This window comes from Pan troglodytes, chromosome 10, assembly GCF_028858775.2.
Source record: "Pan troglodytes isolate AG18354 chromosome 10, NHGRI_mPanTro3-v2.0_pri, whole genome shotgun sequence".
NCBI classification, from domain to species: Eukaryota; Metazoa; Chordata; class Mammalia; order Primates; family Hominidae; genus Pan; species Pan troglodytes.
The window spans coordinates 107,557,786-107,583,235 of NC_072408.2; the positions used below are offsets into that span (position 1 = coordinate 107,557,786).

Below are 25,450 nucleotides of genomic sequence, written 5' to 3' on the forward strand. Positions count from 1 at the left end.
TAAATGTGTAGTGGTATTTTATGTTTGTTTTAATTTGCATTTCTCTGGTGTCTGATGTGGAGCATCTTTTCATGTGTGTATCTGCCATCTGTATCATCTTTGGTGATGTGTCTGTAAAAGTGATTGGCCCATTTTTTTAAGTCAGCTTATTTGTTTTCTTATTGTTGTTTTAAGAGTTCTTTGTATACTTTATATAACAATCCTTTATCAGATATGTGTTTTACAAATATTTTCTCCCAGTCTGTGCCCTGTCTTCTCATTCTGTTTGTATTATTTTTCATAGAGTAGCAGTTTTTAATCCAGTGTATCCATTATTTTTTTCATGGATCTTGTCTTTGGCGTTATATCTAAAACATCACTGCCATCTAGATGTTTTTCCTATGTTATCTTCTAGGAGTTTTTAAATTTTGTGTTCCTGCAATGTTTCATAAACAATTTCAAATACTCCTGATCTAGATTTGAGCTCTCTTCTGCCACATGCTGTCAGTGTGACCTTGGGCACGGCACTCAGCCACCTGGATTCTCAGCCTTTCCATCAGAGATATAAGGGTGGCACCTACCTCGTGCACGAAATGTTGTGGGTGAAAATGCTGATATGCAATGCACCTGTGAGGCTTTGATTTCTTTTGCCCCCCTCTGCCTAGAACATTTTCTGTTCACGGTAATGAGGAAATTGATGCCTGTGCTGCACTTTTAGCTTTTGAGGGCATTGCATCTGCCCCTCTCTGTCTCCACTGCCACTCCTCCCATGGTTTGACCACCACTATTTCTCGTCAGAATACTGCAGCAGCCTCGCAAATAAGTCCTTCTACTCTCATCTCAGTGTCCTCCAATCTATCCTGGAAACTGCCACAAAGTGATCTTCCTAAAACAAAAATAGGATCCTGCTTTCTAGGCAGAAGCCAAACTTGTTAACTTGGTTTACAAGACCCTTTGCAACCTGGCTGCTGCTCATCTCTCCTTCCCTTACTGCATTCAGCTGCTAACCCACGAAGCTGCCTGTGGCCTCTCAGCCTCCAGAGGATGGAGGATGGGGATGATAGCTCCCCTGCCTGCGTCGTTTCCCTCAATTCATCCACTTTTTGCCCAGTCAGATAGTACTCACCTTTTAGGTTTTCATTAGGATGTTAAATTTCCTCCAGGAAACCTTACCTGATACTCTTTAGTCTATAGTCTGGGTCAGGCACCCTCTCTCCTGTCTAACTCCCTGCCCCCAACTGCCCAAGCACCCTTCACTCTCCCATTGTAATAATGATGACATGAAACTGCAATTGCCTGTGTGTAGCTGTCTGGGTTGTTTATTGATATGTTCTAAGTGCCCATCCCAGGGTCTGGCACCTGGCTCTCCCTAAACGTTGATGGGTGAACCAATGAATGAGTATGAGACTACCCGTGTCATAGACAAGGAGAGCTGGTTTATTTACCACCAGTCATATATTTACATTGTGGTCATGGTGTCTACTAAGTTATAATTAACCTTCTTGTCTTTTATTTTCTTAACAGACAAAGATGTGAGCAGCGGAAGTTATAACCTTTCCTCTGCAACGACGGGCAGCTACTACAGTTGTGTCAGCCAGATCACCATAGGTGAGCACTAGTGTCATTTTGATTTTTAAAAAAAAATATTATTGCCTGGAAAAGCTGGAGGTCAAGGGGGTGGCTGGGGAGGAGAGGGAAGAAAATATAAATGCATAGGCATTTATTTTCAGAATCAGAGCAATTGCTTGTGGACTCACTTTTCTGGATCGCCCTCTTGTGGATTTTTACTGCTTTTGCATGGAATTAGATGGAGGAAATGTCCAGGGAGATAAGAAGTCATCTCTTGTTCCCAGATCTTCATCATTTGCTTTAACCCTTTCGTTTTTGTAGCACCTGTACTATTATGCACTTGATAGTACAATCGAATTACTTTTTAAAGATTTATATTAATCTATTTTTAAAAGAAATAAGTGCAAATTGAAAATGCATGGTAAAAGTCTACTCTTTGCTGTTTGGAGAACATGCTAAGCAAGTGTTAGAGTGATGCTGAAAATCAAAGTGAGACTTTCTCCTTGTTATGCTCACTCAACCTTAAACACTGGTTACTTTGGTCGAAAGTAGAAGAGTGAGCCGTGCCATTTTTCTTTTGGTTGAATCCTTCTTCTCCTTTCCATTTCCTTTCAAAACTTTCTTGATTCTAGAATGTTGGGCAGTGACTTACAGATCAGAAAAGAAAAGTGAAGATAATAGCTACAGCTTATGCTTATTTTGCACTTATTGCCTGCCAGCTGCTCTTGACTCCCTGCATACATTATTTTACTTAATCAGAACTCTATGAGCAAGTTACTGTTATTTCTCCATTTTACAGATGAGGAAACTTGCGCTTTGCCACCCAGCTAGAAATTAATTACCCAAGATTTCATTCTAGGTCTGTTTGACACTAAATCCTATACTCTTAAACACTATGCCATGGCTTCTCAAACTCCAGCAATGTGGATGCCTATGCAAAGCATTAATGATGAACCTCTAAAATGGATTTAAATTATTTTTATTATGAGGTTACTTAAGTATGTTCAAACATAGAACTATATATAGACACCTTGCATTCCAAATAGCCATTAAAATTGATTTTGCAGATGAGATTTAAAATTCAGTAACCCAAATAAAAATACAAATTTACCACACTAATTGAATATGATGTATGTTGTTATTTTGCTGAAATGCAGTCACTGCTTGTAATGCAATGGGGTACTGGCTGCAGTGATGTTGGTTCTTTGAGTGCAGTACAGTTTTACTGCTAGGTACTTCATGATGACTCTGCATTGCTGCCACCTTTCTGAGTTCAACCCCCTGTGAAATCAATGTTAATGCTCACTGATGTGAGGTTATTGAATCTTCATTTGCCATGAATGTACCTCGGCATATCCATCTCTTCCCTTTTCTCATTCATTGTACCAATTGGTGCCAAACCTGATAGAAACACAAAAGCAAACCCAGGCATTAAAATTAAGTGGCAGGACTTGGTTCAGAATATGCTTGTATTAATTTTTAAATGATTAACTTTTAAATGAGAAACAGAGTTTAAAAATTCTCGTGGAGAGCTCGCAGACCCTGGTTTGAAAACACTGAGCAACCTAAAATGCCATTCCCAGAGACATCAGTGAGACATTAAACATTAGCTAAGTAGTAGGAGGACATTTAGGGTTCACAGTAGGGGGATGACAAGACAAATGTATGGATGAGAGAAGATTATTATGGTGGTGAACAGGATGGAGTTCCTATGGGAGAATCTGGTGTTGTAACAGAGTTAGTGGCTGTGACTGTGGTCTTGACATGAGACAGAAATCAACTAGGGAGGTGGGATGAAGAGGCAGGTCTGTGGGGAGAGGGATGGAATTGCTGGCAGGACTAGTCATTGGCTGGATATGGGGATAGTAAGTGTTCCCTGAGATTTTGCATCAGGGTGACAGAGTCTGAGCTGTTCCCAGGAATGTGGAAGTCAGGAAGAGGGAGGATGTGATGGTGATATGTTAGATGTGTTGATTTGATGTGCCCGTGAGACTTCTCACGTCAGAATGCCTCACGGAAAATTAGAAATATGGAGAACATGTTCAGGAGATGAAGATATTGGCACTATCTGCACAGAGAGTTCAGTCAAATCTTTGGAAGAAGATGAGATAATAAGAGTGAGAATTAGTACGTTGTGTGTGTGTGGAGGACCAAGGACCAATCTTTGGGGGAAGCACGGTGAGGGTAGAAATAATGACAGAGGTAGGAGAACCAAGCAAGCACCTTTCTTGGAAAGCCCAGAGAATTTCTAGGACAGACTGAGGAGGTTGAAAATTAAAGTCTGCCTTGGTGACATCGTGAGAGCCACGTGAGTGGGTGGTGGGATGGGAGCCACGTTGCAGAGCTCTGAATAGGGAGGGGAGGCTGTGAGTAGAGACTTCTCTTTTAAGGTGCTTTTTTCAATGAAAATGGCGGGGTAGATAGTGTGAGGATGATTCAGTAGCTAACAAACACTTTTGGGGAGCTTTCTTTTTGCCAAGCACTGTGTTCTAACTACTTTTTCTGTATTTACTCATTTAATCCTCAAAAAGATCCTGAGGTAAACAGTGATATTTTCCCCCATTTTATAAATGAGGAGATGGAGTCCCTGAGAGGGTAAAGAATTGCCTAAGGACATATGAGAGTAAGAGCTGCAATTTGAGCCCAGGTCATTGGGCTCCTATTGGATGACACTCTTGTTACCTGACATCTTGCAGACTTGGGCCAAGTGGCCTTCCCTGGTCCAGTCAGCTTTAGCTACCATGTCAGGGTGTTGGGTTGAAATGTATCCCCCAAAAAGGTACTTTGAAGTTGGAATCCCCAGTACCTGTGATTGTGACTGTATTTGGAAATAGGGTCTTTGCAGGTGTAGTTAAGTTAAGATGAGGTCATCTGGACTAGGGTGGGCCCTACTCCAATGTGACTAGTGTCCTTATAAGAAGGGAAGAGACACAGAGACCATACAGGGAGAGCTGTGTGATGGCAGAGGCAGAGATATGAGTGATGCATCTCCAAGCCAAGGAATACCCTGGGATTTCTGGCAACACCAGAAGCCTGGAGAGAGGCATGGAACAGATTCTCCTCTAGAGCCTTCAGAGATAGCACAGCCCTGCTGACACCTTATTTTGGACTCGCAGCCCCCAGAACCACGAGAGAATAAATTTCTGTTGTTTTAAGCCACCCAGTTTGTGGTACTTTGTCACAGCAGCCCTAGAAGACTAACCTCTGAAGGGGAGGTGGGTATGACAGATGCTTAATCTTCCCAGAAGGTGCCGGCGTAACCAGAAGGCTCTTGAATACTGCTTCAGTTCCCTGGCTCAAATTGGCTGAAACGATAGGAAATTTATTATTTCACATAACAGGGACACCAGAGGCAGGCCCGTCTTTAGGATGGCTTGATTAGGCTGCTCAGTGACATTGTGAAAGGCCTTCTCCCCTGTGCCTTCCTCTCTCAATTTATCTTCATGGTGGCAGCCACATGGCTGCAGGGTTTCAGGAACTGCATTCAGACCTGACAATGATCACAGGGAAAGAAGTTTTGGTGCCCTCCTCAGGCCATTGCTCTAGGAGCTGAGAAACTTTCCCCTGCAGCTCCTTGACAGACTCCTCCTATCTCACTGGGCAGGGCTGCGTCCCAAGACCCCATCCTTGAGCCAATCATTGACAAGGGAGATAGCATTATCTTTAGCCCTATCAGGCCCACCTGAGGCTTTTGGACAGGGATGAGGACGGGAAGGAGCCTTGTGTCCTGGGTCACAAGGCTGTCTGGGGTGGGACAGATTCCCAAATGAAGCTGTGGCTCTGTTGGGAGGGAGGAGGGGAATGATTCTGCATAGGCAATGGGCAATATCCACTGCTCACAGTCTGTCCAGTGCAAAGCACTTTTGCAATATTTATAGTAAGAACAAAAATACTTTACAACCTTAGACTCAAAGCACTAGAGGGAGGACAGATCTATGGATCATCCAAGAGGTGTTTTCTAAAATCTCCTTTGTTTTCTTTCATTTCTTGTACTTCAGTCCTTCTCTTACAGAATAGTCATCTCACACAGAAGTGTCACATTTGTGAGGGTGTTCCATTTAGGAAAATAGCATATGTGTGGATTTCCTAGTAATGTGGTTCCTAGATGAACCTATGTCTTGTCCAAAGCAGGGGGGTCAAAAAATCCAGGGAACAGAAGAAAGACTCCTCCTAAAACTATTCTATTTATCCATGAGATACTTGATTAGCTCCTTATTTTCTAGATAAATTCCCATTTTAGCCATGTATGAGAGATTTAAGAACCACATAGTTAACATTATTTTTTCTCAAGACAGCTTACAATTTGGGGTGTTCTTTCTATCTCTTTCTTCACAATTTTGGGTTCAGTGGGAATTGAGACCCCTGTTCCTGCCTCCCTCCCCAAGAGGGCACATGATGGTGGGTGAGGGAGGATGAGCAGGCTATCAATGCTGCCAATGTGACATTTCTATTCTTTGCCCTTTGGGTATCAGCTGTTCTCTGGGATGGTTGTCTCTTCAAAATACTGTGGCTTCATTGTTGCTTTTAAATTGAGACTCATCTATTTATATTCCATCATAATTATGCAGATCTTGTCATAGCTCATTTATATCAATAATGCGGATTAAAATATTTGCTAATGAACTCCATTTTCAGAGTAAATGATGTAGAAATTTCCTAAACAAAAAAGACTTGTTAGCTGTGTGAACTATATTTTTTCAAAATTAAGTATATGCTATAAATTAGCTATAATTTTATATAAGAAATGCTAAAACCTGAAATCTTAGAGAGTCCAAAGTTCCTTAGAGACTTTATTTTTTTGGAAAAAGAACATATATTTATTTATTAAGCGTTTATGATGAATCAGATACTATATATTTATATATTTAACCGCATATATTTAAGGTGCACAACATAATGTCTTGGTATACATAGTGAAATGATTACTACAGTCAAGCAACTTGACATGACCATCATATCACAGTTACCTTTTTTAACATGTGTGTGGTAAGAGCACCTAAAATCTACTGTTAGCAAATTTCCAGTTCACACAATATGAAGTTATTAACTCTAGTTCTCATGCTGTGTATTAAATCTCTAGACTTATTCATATTACATAACTTAATTACAACTTGGTACTTTTTTACCTACGTCTCCTGATCCTCCTTGCTCCTGGTAATCACCAGTCCACTCTTTGTTTATATATATTTAAATCTTTATATATATATATATCTCTAAATCTTTATATATATATATCTAAATCTTTATATATATATCTAAATCTTTATATATATCTAAATATATATATATCTAAATCTTTATATATATATAATTTGTATATATATAAAATCTTTATAATTTCATGTAAATTAATCCTCATAATTTATATATATATAAAAGTTTATATATGTAAAAATTTTGTGTATAAGTGAGATCATAAACTTATTTTCTGTTATTTCACTTAGCATAATATTCCCCAGGTTCATCCAAATTCATGTTACCTTCCCCATGTCTCAGACCCTATCCCTAGAAAGCCTCCCTCCCCTGAACTCCTGAGGAGCAGTTTCTGATCTACTTTAAAATGGTTTCTTTCATCTTGCTTTGTACTGTAGTTAGTTGTAGTTTATGGGAAAGAACATAGATTTTGGAGTCAAATCTGTGCTGAAGTTCTGCCTCTGGAACTTGATGTAGGCCAGGTTGAGATCCAGTTTTCTCATCTGTAAAACTGAAATTGTGATAGTCCCCTTGTACAATTGCTGTGAGGATTCTAGATCAGTTCTGCAGTTTCTAGCTTATAGTAGGCCTTAAGTAATTTTTTTTATTATGAAGACAGGTCTTATTTCCTTTATTGATTGGACTCTGAGCTCCTTGAAGGCAGAGTGGGCACTTAGCATGCGCTTAGTAAACATAAGTTGATTAAGTGAACAAGAGCCATCAAGAGGGATGATGCCTGCCTGTTTATTATGAACATGCATTCTTAGCTCAAATGGTATTTGGTTTGACTAACAGCTAAGATTTTGGGGAAGTATGAAAATAAGCACACTATATGGCTTTGATTGCTGCCACTAACCTAATATGTTTATCTCACCAGGTTATGACGTTGCGGGGCCTGTGGCAATTGGGCTTACCCACTGGAAAAATCCATACGTAGAAGGCAGACCAACCCTCCCATCAGATCTGCCTCTCTTCGTCTCCAAAGATGCAGGCATCCCTGTGTACCACCGATCCTTCACCCGCAAGACTGACCAGGCCACACCTTTGTCCTGTCCAGCCTCACTGTCTATCACTCCAGTGCCTTCTTACAGCAGTAGCAGCCAGGAAACCCTGAGTCAAGACACAACAGGTAAGTGTTGGCTTCCTGTTGGAGATTCAGGACTGGGTGTGTATAAGATTCCTTCATGCATTTGCCTGCTGAATAAATTGCATTTGTATTTCTGCTTGTGTGATGTGATGGACCCCAACAATACCTCTATGTTCATACAGGCTTTTCTTTTTAATGAGATGGGGTCTCACTTTGTTGTCCAGGCTGGTATCGAACTCCTGGCCTCAAGCAATCCCTCCCACCTCAGCCTCCTGAGTAGCTGGGACTACAGGCATGCACACCACCATGCCCAGCTCTCACTGGCCTTTAATAGCTTTGCTATACCAGAAGGAAGGTTGAATGTGTATAGAAATATTTGACTTAAGTGCTAGTTCTGTTTGGTAAAATGTTATCTAGAAATCAACTCTGAATCAGAATTTCAAGATATGTCATATGGCTTTAATTTATTGAATGCTCTATTTAGTGACAAGATATCTATCTTGGACTAAACTCGTGTATTAAAAAAAGTCATCAAAAAGTCATCTTTGAATACCGTAGTTAATACCAATTCATGTTGCTCCACCAAATTGATCTATTTCAGGGGTCTGCAAACTACTGCCAAATCTGGCTGGCTACCTGTTTTTGTATAGCCCGAGAACTAAGAGTAGTTTTTACATTTTTAAATGGTTGGAAAGAAAGTTTTTAAACAATATTTTGATACACATGAAAGTTACATAAAATTCACATTTCAGTATTTATATATAAGGTTTTCCTGGGACACAGCCACACTGATTCATTTCTGTATTGTCTATGGCTGTTTTCACATAACAGTGGCAGAGTTGAGTAATTGTCCTCTTGCAAACGCTGAAATATTTATTATCTGGCCCTTTATAGAAAATGTTTGCTGACTGCTGATCTATGTGATCCTTGGAAGTCATGAGTTAAACAGTCAGGGCAAGAAGAATGCTTACAACATCCTGCCTTAAAATTTATCGCTTACATCACACTGGAAATAGCTGCAGAAATGGCCATGCAAGGATGGCCAGTTAATTGTTTTTATTTCTAAAATCTGAGTTGGAGGTTTAAATTATGCAAAATCTATCCTGCCATGTTTTCCTTCTATAGATACAGCACTTAGAGATAATGGTTTAGTCAGCCAAATCCAATGTGTAATTCTGGTTCTGGAAATAAATCTTTGAATGTTGGGATACCACGACACTCAACAATTTATAGATGCTGCCACCTAGAGGTGAGATGCTGAGGTTGCAGAAGTTCCAGATTATCAAAACTAATCTTTAAAGCAGTAGATTGCAGACTTCACTAAAGGTTAAGAATCAGCACTGCACTTGTTAAAAATGAAGATTCCTGGGTCTTACCCCAGGGGATGCTGTGTCCATGGTACAGGATGAGCTTCAGCAATCTGCATTTGGCAGGCTTTTCCTTCCTGGGATTTTGATTCCTGCGGTTCACAAACATACCTGGAGGACCCCCTCCAAAGGCTCTTTAGTCAAATGGCTGAATTGAAATATCAGGGATTGGTAACGAAGAGCACTGGGGAACATTTGCATACCATCAGCTCTGCACATGGCAAAAGTAATCATCTTTCTGACTGTCCTTGTTGAAGGTCAGTTTGACAGCGGAAAGAAATCACTATCTGGGGCTTGAAAATGTTTCTGTATAGTAAGTTTAAAATTTTCTGGGTTTTGCTTTTATTGTGAAGGAAAGCTGACTCTTCTTGCTTTAGTTTAATAAAATCAGAAGTTAATATATAAAGTACCTCCTTTATATATTAACCCAGGGTAGCTGAAAGCTTATGGCATTTTTTGGCAAAGAGGGGTGTGAAATGGCAGCTGCTAGATTAACATTTTATCATGGTTCCCTTAGTTGACTTTTTTTCTCCTCCATAGAGCACTATACTCAGAGTCAATCTGATTTTTGGATAAAGGTTTCTATGTTTAACTTGGAGGTTTTCACAAACAAAAGCCTATAATTCTCTTCATTCCTGGGGACTTTCCATTAGCAATAAAATATTGATTTGTTCCAAGCAACTGCTTATTATTATTCTTACTATTAGTATCCTAACAAAGTAAGCCTGGACATCCAAATATATACTACACAAGCATGTGATAATCATTTTATCATAGAAAGTTATAGATGCTGGTATAGTTTTTGTAAGTCTCGACAATGACTATGTGTAGGCCAATTATTACATTTATTTGATTTTTTAGAACAAATTGTTGATTTTAATATGTATTTTTGTGTGAAAGCTTATAGTTTCCTTTCTTTTTATTTGTGTTTTAAAGAATAAAGTTAATTTCATTTTGTTTAAAAAATACAGTTTTATTACTCATTTATACTTAATTTTTTGCTTCTGTTGCTAGTTAAAAGAAAACTCTGAGGTGAGATAAGTCAGTTCAGCTATACTAGGATACCCTACAAATTCCAGACTTTGCCAGACATCCCTTCACAATTCTAAGCTATCTCTCTTCTCTATAAACTTTTGGATTGATATAGAGGAGCTGACAAGTTTTAGGCACAATATAACTATACAATTATTCATGGATTGTGAGAATTTTCTTATGTTTAAGAATTTCCCAAACACATTATAAAATCATTTTTCCATTTTATAAATCCCACCATTCTGCAATCCTAGAAAGAATGCTTAATAGCAGAACACTAACTAAATGACTAGAGCTTCTTGAGCTCTCATTTTATTTAGCTGTGTTCGCTATTGTCACCATCCTATTCCATCATTCTCTCCCTTCATTGTGTGACTAACTTCTATAGTAGATTCTCTTGTATTAGACTTTACTTAACCCTGCTTGTCACCTTGTGCAGTGAACAACTTGTGAAACTGCATAGTGGTCCTGAATGTAGTTCTTCCTTATGACAGAAAAACTGTTTCCAGTGTCCAGCTTGGTCCATCCATCTATCCATCCATCCACTCACCCATTCATCCATCCAATATACACTAAGTTACCACTCCATGTTATGTATTGTGATAAGTCCTTGGGAGAGAAAATTAAGTAAGGCATCGCCTCTATCTCAGGAGCTCAGAGTCTAGTGGAGGAGGCAGACAAGTAAGGCAAGCATTCTGATTCAGTGTGGTGTTAAGATAAGATGATTTCACAAGACGTGATCACATATGTTTTTGTTTTAAATTATTTAATTAATATATTATTAAAATACTAATAGTATTACAATATTTTAAAATATATATCTAAAATATTAGTACAAATACATTGAATGCAGAATATATTATTAAATTATTTCTTCAATTAAAAGAAGATAAATTTGAGACAACCATAGGAGGAAAGCTTGGAAATGATCTCTGTCTCAGATACTTTTAGTAGGTTTGACACACAATTTTTTAAAAAGTAAATGATGATAGTATTTAATTGATATTAAATTCATTACAAATAATTTATAAGCTTTGGTTTAAGAGAAAAGTAATTAGAAACTTTACACTTCAAAAAGTTGCTACTAGATACTGGACTTTGGGATATACTATAAGAATTCTGGTTAAATCAAGAAATATTTTGAGGACAAAAATAAGGCATGAAAGGTATTTTAAAAATTAAAATGGAAATAACTCCTTCTTGCTTAGTAAGTGTCATAGAAAAAGAGTAAAACTATTGTCACTTTATTTCCTTCCAGTTTTTATTTTAGGTTTGGGAGTACACGTGCAGGTTTGCTACATGGCCAAATTGCATTTCGCTTGGGTTTGTTATACAAATTATTTAATCACCCAGGTAGTGAGCATAGTACCTCATAGGTAGTTTTTTAATCCTCACCCTCCTCCCAACCTCCACTCTCAAGTAGGCCTTGGTGTCTGTTGTTCCCTTCTGTGTGTCTATGTTAACATGCAATTTTTGATAACCAAGATTTGTAACTTCCATCACCACTACCACCTCCGCCTCACAACTTCTCTTTCTAGTCATTCCTATATCCCCAGCTGATCCTCAATCACTCCCTTCCTTTCTATCCAATCCCAGCTGCGTACTGATGCTCCCAAAGCCATATTTTCATGTCTGATTTCTCTGACAAGTTTTACATGTGTATTTGTAAGTGCCTACTGGAACTTTCAACCCGGATATATCCCATACTATCAAAACTTATATATCCCAAATGGAACTTCCTTCTGGTAGCTCTCAAAGTTGAATTATTATTCTATTTAATGCTGGCATAGTCTCATTGTGTTAGTTGGACTGCCATAGCAAATATACAACTGGGTGGCTTAAACAACAAACGTTTATTTCTCACAGAAAAGAAAAAAAAGAGGCTAGGAAGTCCAAGATTAGGGCACTGACCGATTTGGCGTCTGGTGAGGGCTGTCTTCATGGTTTCTAGCTGGCTGGTCTTCTCACTGTACCCTCACAGGATAGAATGAGAGTGAGCTGGCTCTCTGGCTTCTTATTATAAGGGCACTAATCCCATTTATGAGGGCTCCACCCTCATAACCTAATCACCTCCCAAAGTCCCTACCTTCAAATGCCATCACGCTGGAATTAGGATTCCAACATATGAATTTTGGAGAGACACAAACATTCAATTAATTGCATCATCCACAGTCCTAATCCAGTGTTTTGGGTTAACCCCCTCATGCTTAACCTTCTGTTGGCCATCAGCCTCCACAGCCAGCTGGCTAACTTATTAATTATGTCTATTTTAGAAATATTGCTACTTCAAAGCTTTGTCTCCATCCCTACTGACATTATTTCTGCTCAAGCTCTCACTATCTCTCCTTAGACTAGTGCTGCTAGCAGTCTTGTTACAAGTCTTCCTGAATCTTAATTCTTCCATGACCATAGTTTAGCTTTCCCAATTCATCTCTCTCCCTCCTTTCCCTCACTCCCCCTCACTTTCTGTCTCTCCCTTCCTCTCTCTCCCCTTCTCTCTTTTGCTCTTTCTCTCTCCCTCCCTCTCCCACCTTTTCTTCCTCTTTTTCCACCTCCTCCTGCCCTCCACTTGAAAATCTCTGTTGCTTCTCCATTGACAATAGAATAAAGTCTAAACACTTCATACAGGGTACAGGTACATAAGGGCCTTCCTAACTAATTTTAACTGACTCTCCAGCATCTCTCACCACTCTGTACAGATGTGTCAGCATAGTACTTACACTTGATTCTTTACTGTTCCCTAAAAGCTCATGATTTTGCACATCTGTGCCATCTACTTTGATACCTTTCCTTACATTCTTCTCCTAGAATATTCTTATTCTTCAAACTCAATTAAGAGTTTGTGAATTCTTTCCCTTTTTGCCTCAGCATATTTTGTTATTCTTTCTGTTTCCAGTGGCAATTCTTATGCACAGATTTAATTTTGCTCTTATTGTACTCCAATACAGTTTTTTCATATGGCTACCATAATAGATGTAAATAAAGTTCTTGAGTTAGGAATTAATGTTTTGATCATGTACTTGTTTGCTCAGTGCAGAGCTTGGCATGTAAGAAGTATGTTTTCTATGACCATTGAAACTGCATATTAGACACAGTTGAAGAGAGAACTAGGCCTGGAAGATAGAGCTGAAGAAATTACCCCATTATCAGTACAGAGATATATGAGATACAAAAACAAGAAGGAGAAGGTTGAAATGTAGAAAGCAGAATGAAAAAGCTCAACATCCATTTAATAGAAATTCTGTCCTGCTTTAAGATAATAGAATGTATATATATGAGGAATATTTAAAAAGGCAATGACTGGAAGTTTCCCCAGAATTGGTGAGGAGACACAAATTCTTTGATGTAAGAAACATGATGAGTGCCAAGTAGAATAAATAAAAATATATCCATATGTAAATATATGGTGAGTCAGCAAAAATCAGAAACATCTTAGAAATAACCTGAGAGAAAAGACACATTACCTGCAAGTGAGAAACAAATTGTGGATAGACTTTCAAGTAGTAATGATAGAGGCTGGAAAACAGCAGCTTGATATCTTCAAAGTGCTGAAGGAAACGAAGGTCAATTCAGAATTCCAGATACAGCTAAGTGATCACTGGAGAGGGAGGTCAGCATAAGAAATTATTTGGAAAAAGACTGGGAAAAATGTATTCTATGCACACCTCCTGAAAGAATGACTAAACAACCTAGTTTAGAAAAGAAGGGTCTTGGCTGGGCATGGTGGCTCACGCCTGTAATCCTAGCATTTTGGGAGGCTGAGGCAGGCAGATCACCTGAGGTCAGGAGTTCAAGACCAGCCTGGTCAACATGGTGAAACCCCATCTCTACTAAAATACAAAAATTAGCCGGGCGTGGTGTCATGCACCTGTAATCCTAGCTCTTTGGGAAGTTGAGGCATAAGAATTGCTTGAACCCAGCAGGCGGAGGCTGCAGTGAGCTGAGATGGTGCTGCTGCACTCCAGCCTGAGCAACAGAGTGAGACTCTATTATTAAAAAAAAAAAAAAAAGAATGATCTTGAATCTAGAAGAAACGATGAAATAATAAGAAAAATATGTATATAAAAATTCAAAAGATCCCACTTAGAAGAATGATTTTTCAAGCAGGGATGATGTTGTTTCACAGGGGACATTTGGCAATGTCTGCAGATATTTTTGGTTGACACAACTTGGCAGGAGGTATCACAGGCATCTAGTGGGTGGACACCAGGGATACTGCTAAACATCCTACATGCACAAGACGTGGTCCCTAACTCATTGTCCCATGTTCATTGTCAATTCTTAACTCTCCTTCCTCCCTGGGAGTTTCTTGTCCTGTGTGTAGTACCTTGCCCTTGCAATGGGTCCCCTTCTTTACGGCATTCCCAGGGCTCTCGTTTCTCTCCTAGGGCTGTGCTTGGTGAAGTATGATTAGCACCTTTGATTTCCCCTTTCTCAGGTTTCTGTATTCTTTAACTCTCCCTAAATTGTATCTCATGCTGCGCCTAGGCCTTTCTTTTTTGCTAATACCAGTTTCTCAACCTTGGTGCCGTGGACATTTTGGGCTGAATAATTCTTAGCTGTGGGGGTTGTTTTGTGCATTGTAGGATGTTTAGCAGCATCCCTGGCCTGCACCCAACAGACGTCAGTTGTGATAGCTGAAAAAAGTTTTCAGACATTGCCAAATGTATGCTTGCAGGCGAAATCACCCCCAGTTGAGAACCACTGACTTACACCAAAGTCTGATCCTGTTCTCTGAAGCTCTGCTTAGTGGCAGAAGTCTGGTACCCTAATCATTGATAATGGGTTCATGGGTTTTAATGCATTTGATCCTATTTTAGCAAGGGCCTTTTGCCAACCATACTCTAACCAAAAACATGGGGGGAATTTTTTTCCAAAGAGGAAGATTTTTTTCCCCCTTAAGACTACAGGTAACACCTTTGACACTTGCCCTGCCTGCTTCCCTACACCCCACCTCTCTGTGAAATTATGTCATGAATCAAACCTCCTCTGTATGTGTTCAAGACCATTGATAATCTCCCTGCATTTCCATAAGCAGGAATCATTGAGAACTCTTCCCTTTGCCTTGTGCCCTCCTTCTCCGGCCTCACCATCTTCCCTTTAGTGGTCTTCTGGTGGGATTGTGTTTCTAAAAAAGAACACTAGGCCGGGTGCAGTGGCTCACGCCTGTAATCCCAGTACTTTGGGAGGCCAAGGTGGGTGGATCACAAGGTCAGGAGTTCGAGATCAGCTTGGCCAAGATGGTGAAACCCTGTCTCTACTAAAAATACAAAAATTAGCTGGGTGTGGTGGCATGTGCCTGTAGTCCCAGCTACCTGGGAGGCTGAGGCAGGAGAATCACTTGAACCTGGGAGGTGAAGGTTGCAGTGATTCGAGATTGCACCACTGCACTCCAGCCCGGGTGACAAGAGCATAACTCTGTCTTAAAAGCAAACAAACAAACAATACTAATGAATTCCAAACATTCCTTATGGACTTTACAAATATGTTCCTCATCAGGAAAGGAGTTGAGAAATGACTATCTTCTGTTCCAGATCACTTCCCAGGAGTCTAGCTTTTACCTGTGCACCTAAGGTCTGAGCAGAGCATGGTGTCTTGTCTTGAGGGGGAAGATGTTCACTCACCTTTCCTGGTGACCTTACCGAGCTTACTGGTACTCTATATATGCAAGCTCTGAAAACTTAGGTGCCCAATGTTATGTTGCTATGAATTTGCCTGGGGTATAGAATACCTTAGAAGAGGTGCCCATTTGATAGCATGAATTCAATGTCTTATAACAAATTGTGACCAGATACTTTCAGAACTGATGCCAAAGGAAACAGAGGTTTGATTTCAGAGATAGAGTGCCGCAAATAGTGACCCTGCAACCTGAACAACTGATGTGACCACGAGATGCAGAGTAATTGGACCTCACCAGGAGACTCATGTGCTCCCTTGTAGAGAAGCCGAGAGACACTCCTTAACCTGTCCCTGCTTGCACACCATGTGCCCAGCCAGCCTGAGCCTTTCTGCTAGAGTGTTAGTTCAGCTAAATCTGTGGCACAGAGTAATGAAGACCAGCTACCCTCTACAAAAACCAGGGCAATATAAATTAGAAAGTCTCTAAACCATTATATTTAAAGTGGGTTTCTTCTAGAGAACATAGAGTTGGGTCTAGTGTTTTTATCCATTCTGACAATTTCTTTTAATTGATGTCGTTAGACCATTCACAAGTAAAGTGATGATTGGCATAGTTGAATTAGTATCTGCCATGTTTGTAACCATTTTCTATTATTACATTTGTTCACCATTTCTTTTTTTTTCTACTTTTTCTCTTGCCTTTTCTGATTTTAATTGAGCATTGTATATGATTTTTAAAAAATGGGATGTCATCTTCCTACTTCCCTTTCTGCTTTTAAAAATTTCCCTTTTGTCAAAATAGCCCTGAAGAGGTATTTAGATTTTAATCATATGTTATGGAATAAATTTTCCGGTTTGGTTTATATGGAGTGTGAATATGAGGGTTAACTTACTTAAGTTAGGATATTGTAACAAGTAGGGCATTTTTATGCATTTTGGAAGGTGATTTGTGGTTTCCTAAGATGCTGGCTGGGTAGAAGATGTCACAGTGGGGGAAGGCAAATTTGAGTTGAGGCTATTCAGGTGAGGGACCAGTGTTACAAGCAGCAGGACAGTGTGCAAAGGCTGATTCCAGAGGAGCTGGGGGTAAATGTCTCCTTCACATTGAAGTTGAGTGCTGAATGTGTTATCAATAGAGGTATTGCCGCACAGGGTGGCTGGGTTCTCTGGGGCTGTTACTCTGGTCTTCCATGGTGCATTCCATGTGTTAATGGACATTTGTGAGCAAGCCCAGAATTTTAACCTCCATGTATACTACTTCTCTGTGAAAAACTAAGTTGGGAACCGCCTGGACTTTAGAACTAAGAGGATCGTTGGAAATGTTCATTTTGACAAGAGCATTGGCTAAGAGAAATACATTGCTGAGCTTTCTTCAAATTTCCTATTTTCCTAAACTTGCCTATATTGTTCTTTTCAGAATTCAAGAACGTTTCTTGTTGTTTAATTATCGATTCCAGCGGAGTCCTGTTCATTCTTTCTCCATGTGTGCTGGTTATTTAGTTTTAGAAGACTGAAAACACCAATCAATCAGGGAATGATTGGTGGCAAATGATGAAGACAAAGTCAATTTAATGATGTAGCTGTGAAGTTACTTGGGGATTTCTAATATAAGAGACTGAAGAACTTGAATTACAGCTGTGTTGAATCTGATTTGCAAATAATTATATATTTCAGCCATAAAATCAGATGGCTTTAAGATGCTCCAATAAAGTCATCCATTCTTCTAGTCATCTAAACTCTTGCTACTCAAAGTGTGGTCCACAAGGGCTAAGAGAGCCTGAGTTTGGATTTAACAATATCGTCCAAAAGGGATAATGCGAGGGACATTTTAGAGATAGCTTCAATAGCACTTCGTAATTAATGGGATTTGATATATGACTGAATGGATGTCCCCTATATTTTCAATAAGGTTAAAATATGATACTGAAGCTTCATAGTTTAGGCCAGTGATTCTCAAACTTTAGTGTCAATATAAGCCCAGTGGGCTTCTTGTTAAACTGCAGATCCTCATCCAGTAGGTCTGGGCAAGGGGTGGTGAGATTCTGCATTTCTTTTTTTTTTTTTCTTTTTTCTTTTTTTTCTTTTTTAGACAGTCTCACTCCATCATCCAGGCTATAGTGCAGTGGCATGATCTTGGCTCACTGCAACTTCTGCCTCCTGGATTCAAGCACTTGTGCCTCAGCGTCCCAAGTAGCTGGAATAACAGGCATGCACCACCACACCTGGCTAATTTTTTTTTTTTTTTTGTATTTTTAGTAGAGACAGGGTTTCATCATGTTGGCCAGGCTAGTCTTGAACCCCTGACCTCAAGTTATCCACCTGCCTCGGCTTCTGAAAGTGCTAGGATTACATGCGTGAGCCACCACACCTGGCCTAGATTCTGCATTTCTAACAAGCTTCCAAGTGATGCCCATGCTGTCAGTCATGGAGCTTGGGATTCAGTACAAGACACAGGTAACAAAAAATATTATACCAAATAATTTGTGGTCACTAACAGGCAGATGCTTTGAAGGATAGGAATAATCCTCTTCTTAAAGATTCTTGGCAATACTGTTTTTATCAAAACACGCCTCTGAGTTCCCAAAACAGCACTCCATAAAGAACATTTTCTTTACCACCAGTTATAAGTGGGAAGTCTGCTTATGCCCTGTTACAGGAATATTATTTGTCTGTGATATATAAGTGTCCTAACGTTTCCATAGACATTGTTTTGATATTAAAAACCAAATGAAAATCCCAGCAACCATGGTACTGACTCAAGAGGGAGCTTAGCTGTCTTAGTTCTGGTTCTCTGGGAAATAGATTTTGAGCCAGAGATGTGCATGCAAGAAGTTTCCTGGGGAGAGCAGTTGGGATCCGTGTGTATGGTGTGTGTGTGTGGTAGATGGAGGGAAGCATAACCAGGCAGAGGGAAGATATGAGCTGTGATGATGCACAAACATGGCCTCAGCCCTCACAGAGGGATACCTGGAGCTGGGACAGTCCTTCAACATTGTCCCACAACAAAGCTATTGTAACCTGCCATCATTGCCTGGATGCAAGCTGCCACGAGGAATGAATGTGACCCTGGGGAATTCTCTTTGCGGGCAGTTTCCCAAGAAAGATTCAGCCGAGAGCCATCAGCAGCTGGGGGTGTACCATGGGGCCCACAGCATCCATGACATCAGCTGATGGAAGTGAAGTGTTTAGAAAGATCTACGCGGGAAAGTAAGTGGGAGAGCATGGTGGAATTCTCAATTCGACCGCAAGCATGGAAAATCTCTGCCGACCTAAGAAAAAGGCCCAGAATCTGAGCAGGTTTTCCAACCCCCAGGAACTGCTGAGTATCTGGATTCTGGTTCAGTTTGTAGTTCTCTCCAGCAAAGAGGCACCTAACAGATTGGGAAACACCCTCTGGTCACTATTCCTCCTGGTTATGTGGGTATATGTTTTGGAAACTATGCAGTTTTTGTCTTTTTCAGGCAAATAAGGATACAACCGATTTGTGGTTGTAATTGGAGAATGGAAGAGTTGGCTCACTTTCCTTGTCCCAGGTCGTGTAACTCATATTCATTTATTCAGCAGCTATTTATTGAGTGCCTACTTTGTGCCCAGTACTACATTAGGTGCTGGGTGTACTGGAGTGACCCAAGCAGACAAGGCTCCTTTCTTATGGAATGACAGTGGGATAGGCTAGTAGAAGAGAGAGATATGAAATAATCACCCAAATAAGGAAATTTCATTAGCTCAGTGAAGGCAAAGGACACTATTAGGGGGTGTATAAAGAGGGCATTTAATTTGGATTTTGAAGATGGGGAAAGACTGAGGATGTGGTAGTAATTTGAGAGAGATCTCAAGGATGTGTTGGAGCTGGCGAAGATATAGTTGGAATGTGGAATAGGAGACAAAGACCTGGCTTGTCTTCTCAGCTTTGTGACTTATCATGTTACCTTCACACTAAAGACTTAACTTCTTTGAGTCTCAATTTCTTCATCTGTAAAATGGTGCAGTTATAAGACTCAAATGAGATAAAATAAGCAAAGTGTTTTTCAAATCCTAAAATGTTAGCGAAAGCTACTTTTCCTATTAATTATTGTAGCCCATGCATTCCTTCTCTCCCTTCTCTTAACTGTCTCCTTCTCATATTTCCTGTGCTGGGCTTCGATGCTGAGGTTTAGTTAATAGTAAAATGGTATGTAGTTACCTTCTTTTAGCCTATGGCTTTCAACATTTTTGAACAATACCTAAAGTAAGAAATATTTATGTATTGTGACCTACTACTACTACTACTTCTCCATCCCTTCCTTCCTCCCTCTCCCTCTTACACACACACAAACCTGAAAAAATATTTAAGGAAATAATTCTTATTATTTGTTACATACTCTGATATTTTTCATTCCATTCCATTCTGTTCCCCAAAAAGTACAAGTCAAGATCCATTAAACAGATGTCACTGCTTACGAAGGAATTGCAACTCATAATTTGAACAAGATTGATCTAGATAATATAATACCTGAAATCCTTTGGAAACCTTATAGGGGTCACACAATTTTTTTTTAATGTGTGTGTGTGCGAGGTCTGTTGTACAAGGAAATTATTTCTCTTTGAGACTGATTATTAATGTTCATTTCAAAACATCTATGGTGCCTATGGCAATGAGACTGTCTCCCAGAGTTGGCAAAGATGTGATCCCTCAAAAGGGCTCTGTATTCCCTGCAGTTCTGACATCTCTGGAGTCAGTGAAGAACTGTGGCAAAGGATCTATATCCATTAGCCATTACTATGATAATACTGAATAACAAACAACCCCAAAACCTCAGTGGCATACAGGATTAAGCATTTACTCATTTATCTGGAATCAGCTGGGGCTTGGCCAGAGCTCTGCTGATCTTGGCTGGGCTCACTCAGTATCTTGGAGTTGGCTGGCTCTTGGCTGATCTAGGTTGTCCTCAATGGGAGCAATTGGGATGACTCAGCTGTGCTCCATAAGTCTCTCCTCTTCCAGTAGGCACAGGAATGTGCTTCCTGGCACATTCTCATGACAGTGGTGGAAGTGCCAGAGAAGGGGCCAGTCCAATCATGCAAGCACTCCAAGCTTCTGATGGCAGCGTATTTGCTAATAGTTCATCAGCCAAAGCCATGCCACATGGATGAGCCCAAAATTAAAGATGGGGCAGAATGTCTTATTCTCAGTGGAACAACACTGCTAAGCCACATGATGAAAGGCTGTGGAATTAGGGAACTGTGAATAATTGGGGCCAAAGACACAATCTATCACAGCCTCTCTATCTCACATACATGATCTCTTTTACCCCAAAGAGGCCATTTTTTTTTCAAGTGGGCTCAGTTCTGAGTCCTTTGGGCTGGGCCAGGAATATTTATCTGAAAGAGACATCATGCTGTCCTCCTCATACCCTGGGTAGATTGTCCTCCTTTTACCTATTCCAACCTGAAGTTGCCTATAAAGGCCCTCTCTTCCTCAGTGTACATCACTTTAGGAAGGCAGACACTTGCAGGCAGCCTGCTCTGCCAATATCTGAGATGTGCCTTGGCCTACCTGCACCCTAGCTACAGGCAAAATTTATATTAAGCCATAACCCACACTGTATTTTTTACTCCCATTTTTCAGTTCTTCCCTGGAAAAGATTTATAGCATTATACTATAGTAGTTTTAGTTGATTCATGAAATTAGATACCTAAATGAGAGATTTTAATGCGTAAAGCTATCAATAGTACAGTACATGTCAAAAATAGCCTTTTGTTCCGACTTTTCCCCTAATATTTAGCTCTGAATTTCTGGTTGTCTATTGGACGTGTTCCCACATGTTCCCACAAGCACCTGTCCAAGCCACTTCTGTGTTCCCTGTTTCAACAAGCTGCGTCATCATACATCCTGCTTCTGAAACACAGAGCAAAGAGTCATCTTTAACCAACCACTCATTTGCAGTCATCATCCCTCAGTTCTTTTGCTCTTGTGAATAATGGCTGGCACCATTATTCAACCAGACACTGAAATTGTTCTTTGTTCATTTACTGGGCCAGGTTCTATGATAAGAACTGGGGATGTGAGGGTGACTAAGACATGACTCTCTCTTTTAGAAGTTCAGTATCTAGCAAAGGAGGTGAACTGTGAACACATAACTCACAATATAATGTGCACCTATGAACACAGTGTTCTCTTCCACCCTTCCCACATCTAATTGCTCATCAATTCTTGCTCACTCTGCCTCACAAATGTCCCTCAAGTCTATGCTCTTTTCTTTAGTCCTGTGGTCATTGCATGGATCAAGTCTTTCTACTTTCTTGCCGGGGCAGGGGTAGTAGTTTCCTGGCTGGCCTTCCTATCTTCACTCTTTTCCCAGTCTATTCCAACCCCCACCCCCACCACGTGTTGTCATTGCCTAAAACACTGATCTGAATCTGTGATTCCTTGGCTTATAAACCATCATGGACTTGGTGGTCCTCAGTAAGTAAAACATAGAATTACCATATGACCCAACTATTCCACTCTGGGTATATATCCAAAAGAATTGAAAACAGGTATTCAAACAAACATTTGTAACAAATGTTCATAGCAGCACTAGTCACAATAGCCAAAAGGTAAAAACAGCCCAAATGTCCATCCATGGATGAATGGATAAACAAAATGTGGTATAATATATTCATACAATGGTATATTATTCAGCTATAGAAGGAATTAAGTACTGATACATGCTACAACATGGATGAACCTTGAAAACATAGTGCTAAGTGAAATAAGCCAGGCACAAAATACCACATCTTGTATGATTCCATTTATATGAAATAGAGTAGTCAAATCCATAGAGACAGAAAGCAGATTTGTGGTTGCCAGGGGAGGGGAGAATGAGGAATGACTGCTTAATGTGTACAGGGTTTCCTTTTGTGGTGATGAAAATGTTTTGGAACTGGGTAGTGATGATGGTTGCACATTATGAATGTACTGAATGTCACTAATGGTAAATTTGATGTTATGTGCATTTTATCACAATAAAATAAATGTGTGTCCTTCTATACCTGCAGAACCCATCAATGATCTCTGGCAACCTGTAGTTTGAGTCCAGATTTCATAGTGTGGGGTTCATGCCCCTCATGGTCTAACCTGGCCTATCTTTTTAGCTCTGTTGCTCTCAAGCATCCTGCATTCCAGCTCTTCCTGGTGTACTGTTAACATTTTTGCTTATGCTTATCCCTCACCTGGAGTGCCTTGTTTCCCTTCTTTCTTGCTTGGTGAAATCCAAAGTCTGGTTCAGATGCCGATTCCTCCTCAAGGGCTTCTTCATACCCCATGCTTCTTCCTGTGTGATCCCATAGCACCTTATTCAGATGATTAGCTGCCATGAATCATAGTTGAGTGTGTATCTCTGCCTTGCCAGATGGTGAGCACCATGCAGGGAAAATGTCTGATTTGAATTTGGATCCCTCTAGCCTTGTGTTTGATGCATAATAGTTGATCAATATTTATTGAATTAAATGACTTGATTATTTAAGTCTAGGTTCTATCCTGAAGCTAATGCTGTGTCCCTAATCCTTAATTTAAAATGCTGTAATGATCACTATGCCTGTACTTTGATTACGATCATTTTTTATTATCTTCATCTAATTACCATTAATTGTCTTAGCTAATAACAAATTTCTTCCTAGTTTGCTTGCACCTGCTTAACCCAAATATTTGTTTTCTTGGCAGTTTGAGCACTCACTTAGCTTTCACCTGTTTTCAAGTTTGCTAACAGTGCAGCTGATGTTCTCTCCTCTCCCTTTGCTATCCAAAGTCCCTTGAAACCTTAACATTTAACCACTTTCTCTGTGCTAGGGGGAATGTGACAGAGGACGAGTCTTCTACTGTTTTGTTAGAGGATCTTTGGGTCTTAGGATGACATAGTTTGCAAAGAGATTCTGAATAGTTATCACTAGGAGAAATAAAGTAGTTTTCCTTCTTTAATCTCAAGTCAGGGAGTCTTCACGTGTCATTATTTTAATTACCTTTATTATTTTTTCAAGTGTCAGATACATTTTTCTTATTAATTAAAATGCAATTACAAAATTTTAAAAGTTATATTGAAGTGCTTTTAAATGCTTTATATTATCCATCTATACTGCTGGTGTCGAATTTCAACATAGTAAGGGCTGTTAAAATGTTTTTGAAAGCTTTAAAAGGGCCAATATTTCAATATTGTGTGTCCTGAAATGCCACTTTACTTGGAGCCTTCCTACATAATAAGCAGATTAGTGAAGATTCAGGAAGAAATTGAAGATACCATTTTAAATGTATGTATAGAACATTATTTATTTTTATTTTTGAGGTGTAGTCTTGCTCTGTTGCCCAGGCTGGAGTGCAGCGGTATGATCTCGGCTCACTGCATCCTCTGCCTCCCAGATTCAAGTGATTCTCCTGCCTCAGCCTCCTGAGTAGCTGAGACTACAGGTGCCCACCACCACGTCTGGCTAATTTTTGTATTTTTAGTAGAGATTGGGTTTCTCTATGTTGGCCAGGCTGGCCTCAAACTCCTGACCTTGTGATTCACCCACCTTGGCCTCCCAAAGTGCTGAGATTACAGGCATGAGCCACTGCGCCCGGCCTCAACTTGTTTTTTTCACTTGTTTTCTCTGACTCTTTGGTGGATATTTCAACTCTTGGGAGATCTCCTCCTTGAAGCTCTTCAGACGTGGGTTCTGTCCCACTTCTCTGTTCTACTTCTTCTTTTCCTTGCCTAATCCTTCTTCATGTCACTTAAATGTCAGTGTGTCTCAAATGCTTGTCCTTGGCTCTTCTTTCTTGCTCTGTCTGCTTTTCCTGGTCTTGTCCACCACTACCCCTATTTCACCTGCAATCTGTATTCTGTACTTTTGTCTCAGACCTCCAACCTGAACTTCTCTGACTTCCTTCTAGACATTTCCATCTGGGATGTCCTGCAGGCACTCTGATTCAGATTAGCCAAAAATCGTCCTGTTGCCTCAGTTTTTTTTTATCTGTCCCTTCTGGAAAATGTGGAACTGTTAGTCTGACGGTTTTTAAAATCTGTCCCTTCTGCATTTTCCAGAAGGGACAGATAAAAATTGGTGAATGTACCCAGTTGCCCAAGACAGAATCATAGGCTGTCCTCTGCCCTGCTCCTCACATCCAGGTGGTAAGCCTGTCGAGTCTATCTCCTTCTATCCCCAATCTCCCTGCCTTGGTTCAAAGCCTTGTCACCTTTGACTGGACCATTACTTTGTCACTTGTCTTCCTTGGAGTCCCTCTCATTTTCCATACGGCTGTCGACTTAATCTCTCTAAAGCGCAAATCTGGTATGTCACTTCCTTTTGTAAAATTTTTTAGTGGTTCCCAATTGTGTTGTCTAGAGAACAAAGTTTATTCTCTGTAATGCTTCATGATTGGGCCTCTGCCCAATATTATCTTCGATTACTCCTACATACTCTTCTTTCTCTCTCGTAACTACAAAGGTGGGCCTGATTGTGAAGGCCTTGGATACCGTATACCATGAACTTGACTTTATGGAGGGTGGATCCACTGCTGACTTTGCATTCAAGGAGAGTGAATTTCAATATTGGAAAAAACCTTTGAAGGCCACTGAGTCCACTTGCTCCATTAGTTCCTGATAAGTGG

General features: G+C 40.0%; 1 protein-coding gene across 6 annotated transcripts in view; it reads left to right on the forward strand.

The window, feature by feature from the left end:
- Window positions 1-25,450, forward strand: part of ANO4 (anoctamin 4) — a 413,407-nt gene that overhangs the window by 15,048 nt on the left and 372,909 nt on the right. For all 6 annotated transcript variants that reach the window (XM_009426095.5, XM_009426094.5, XM_009426098.5 and 3 more), the window contains exons 2-3: window positions 1,504-1,587; window positions 7,619-7,870. In XM_009426095.5, the coding sequence (XP_009424370.2) occupies window positions 1,504-1,587; window positions 7,619-7,870 (336 nt within the window). The remainder of the gene's footprint in view (window positions 1-1,503; window positions 1,588-7,618; window positions 7,871-25,450) is intronic.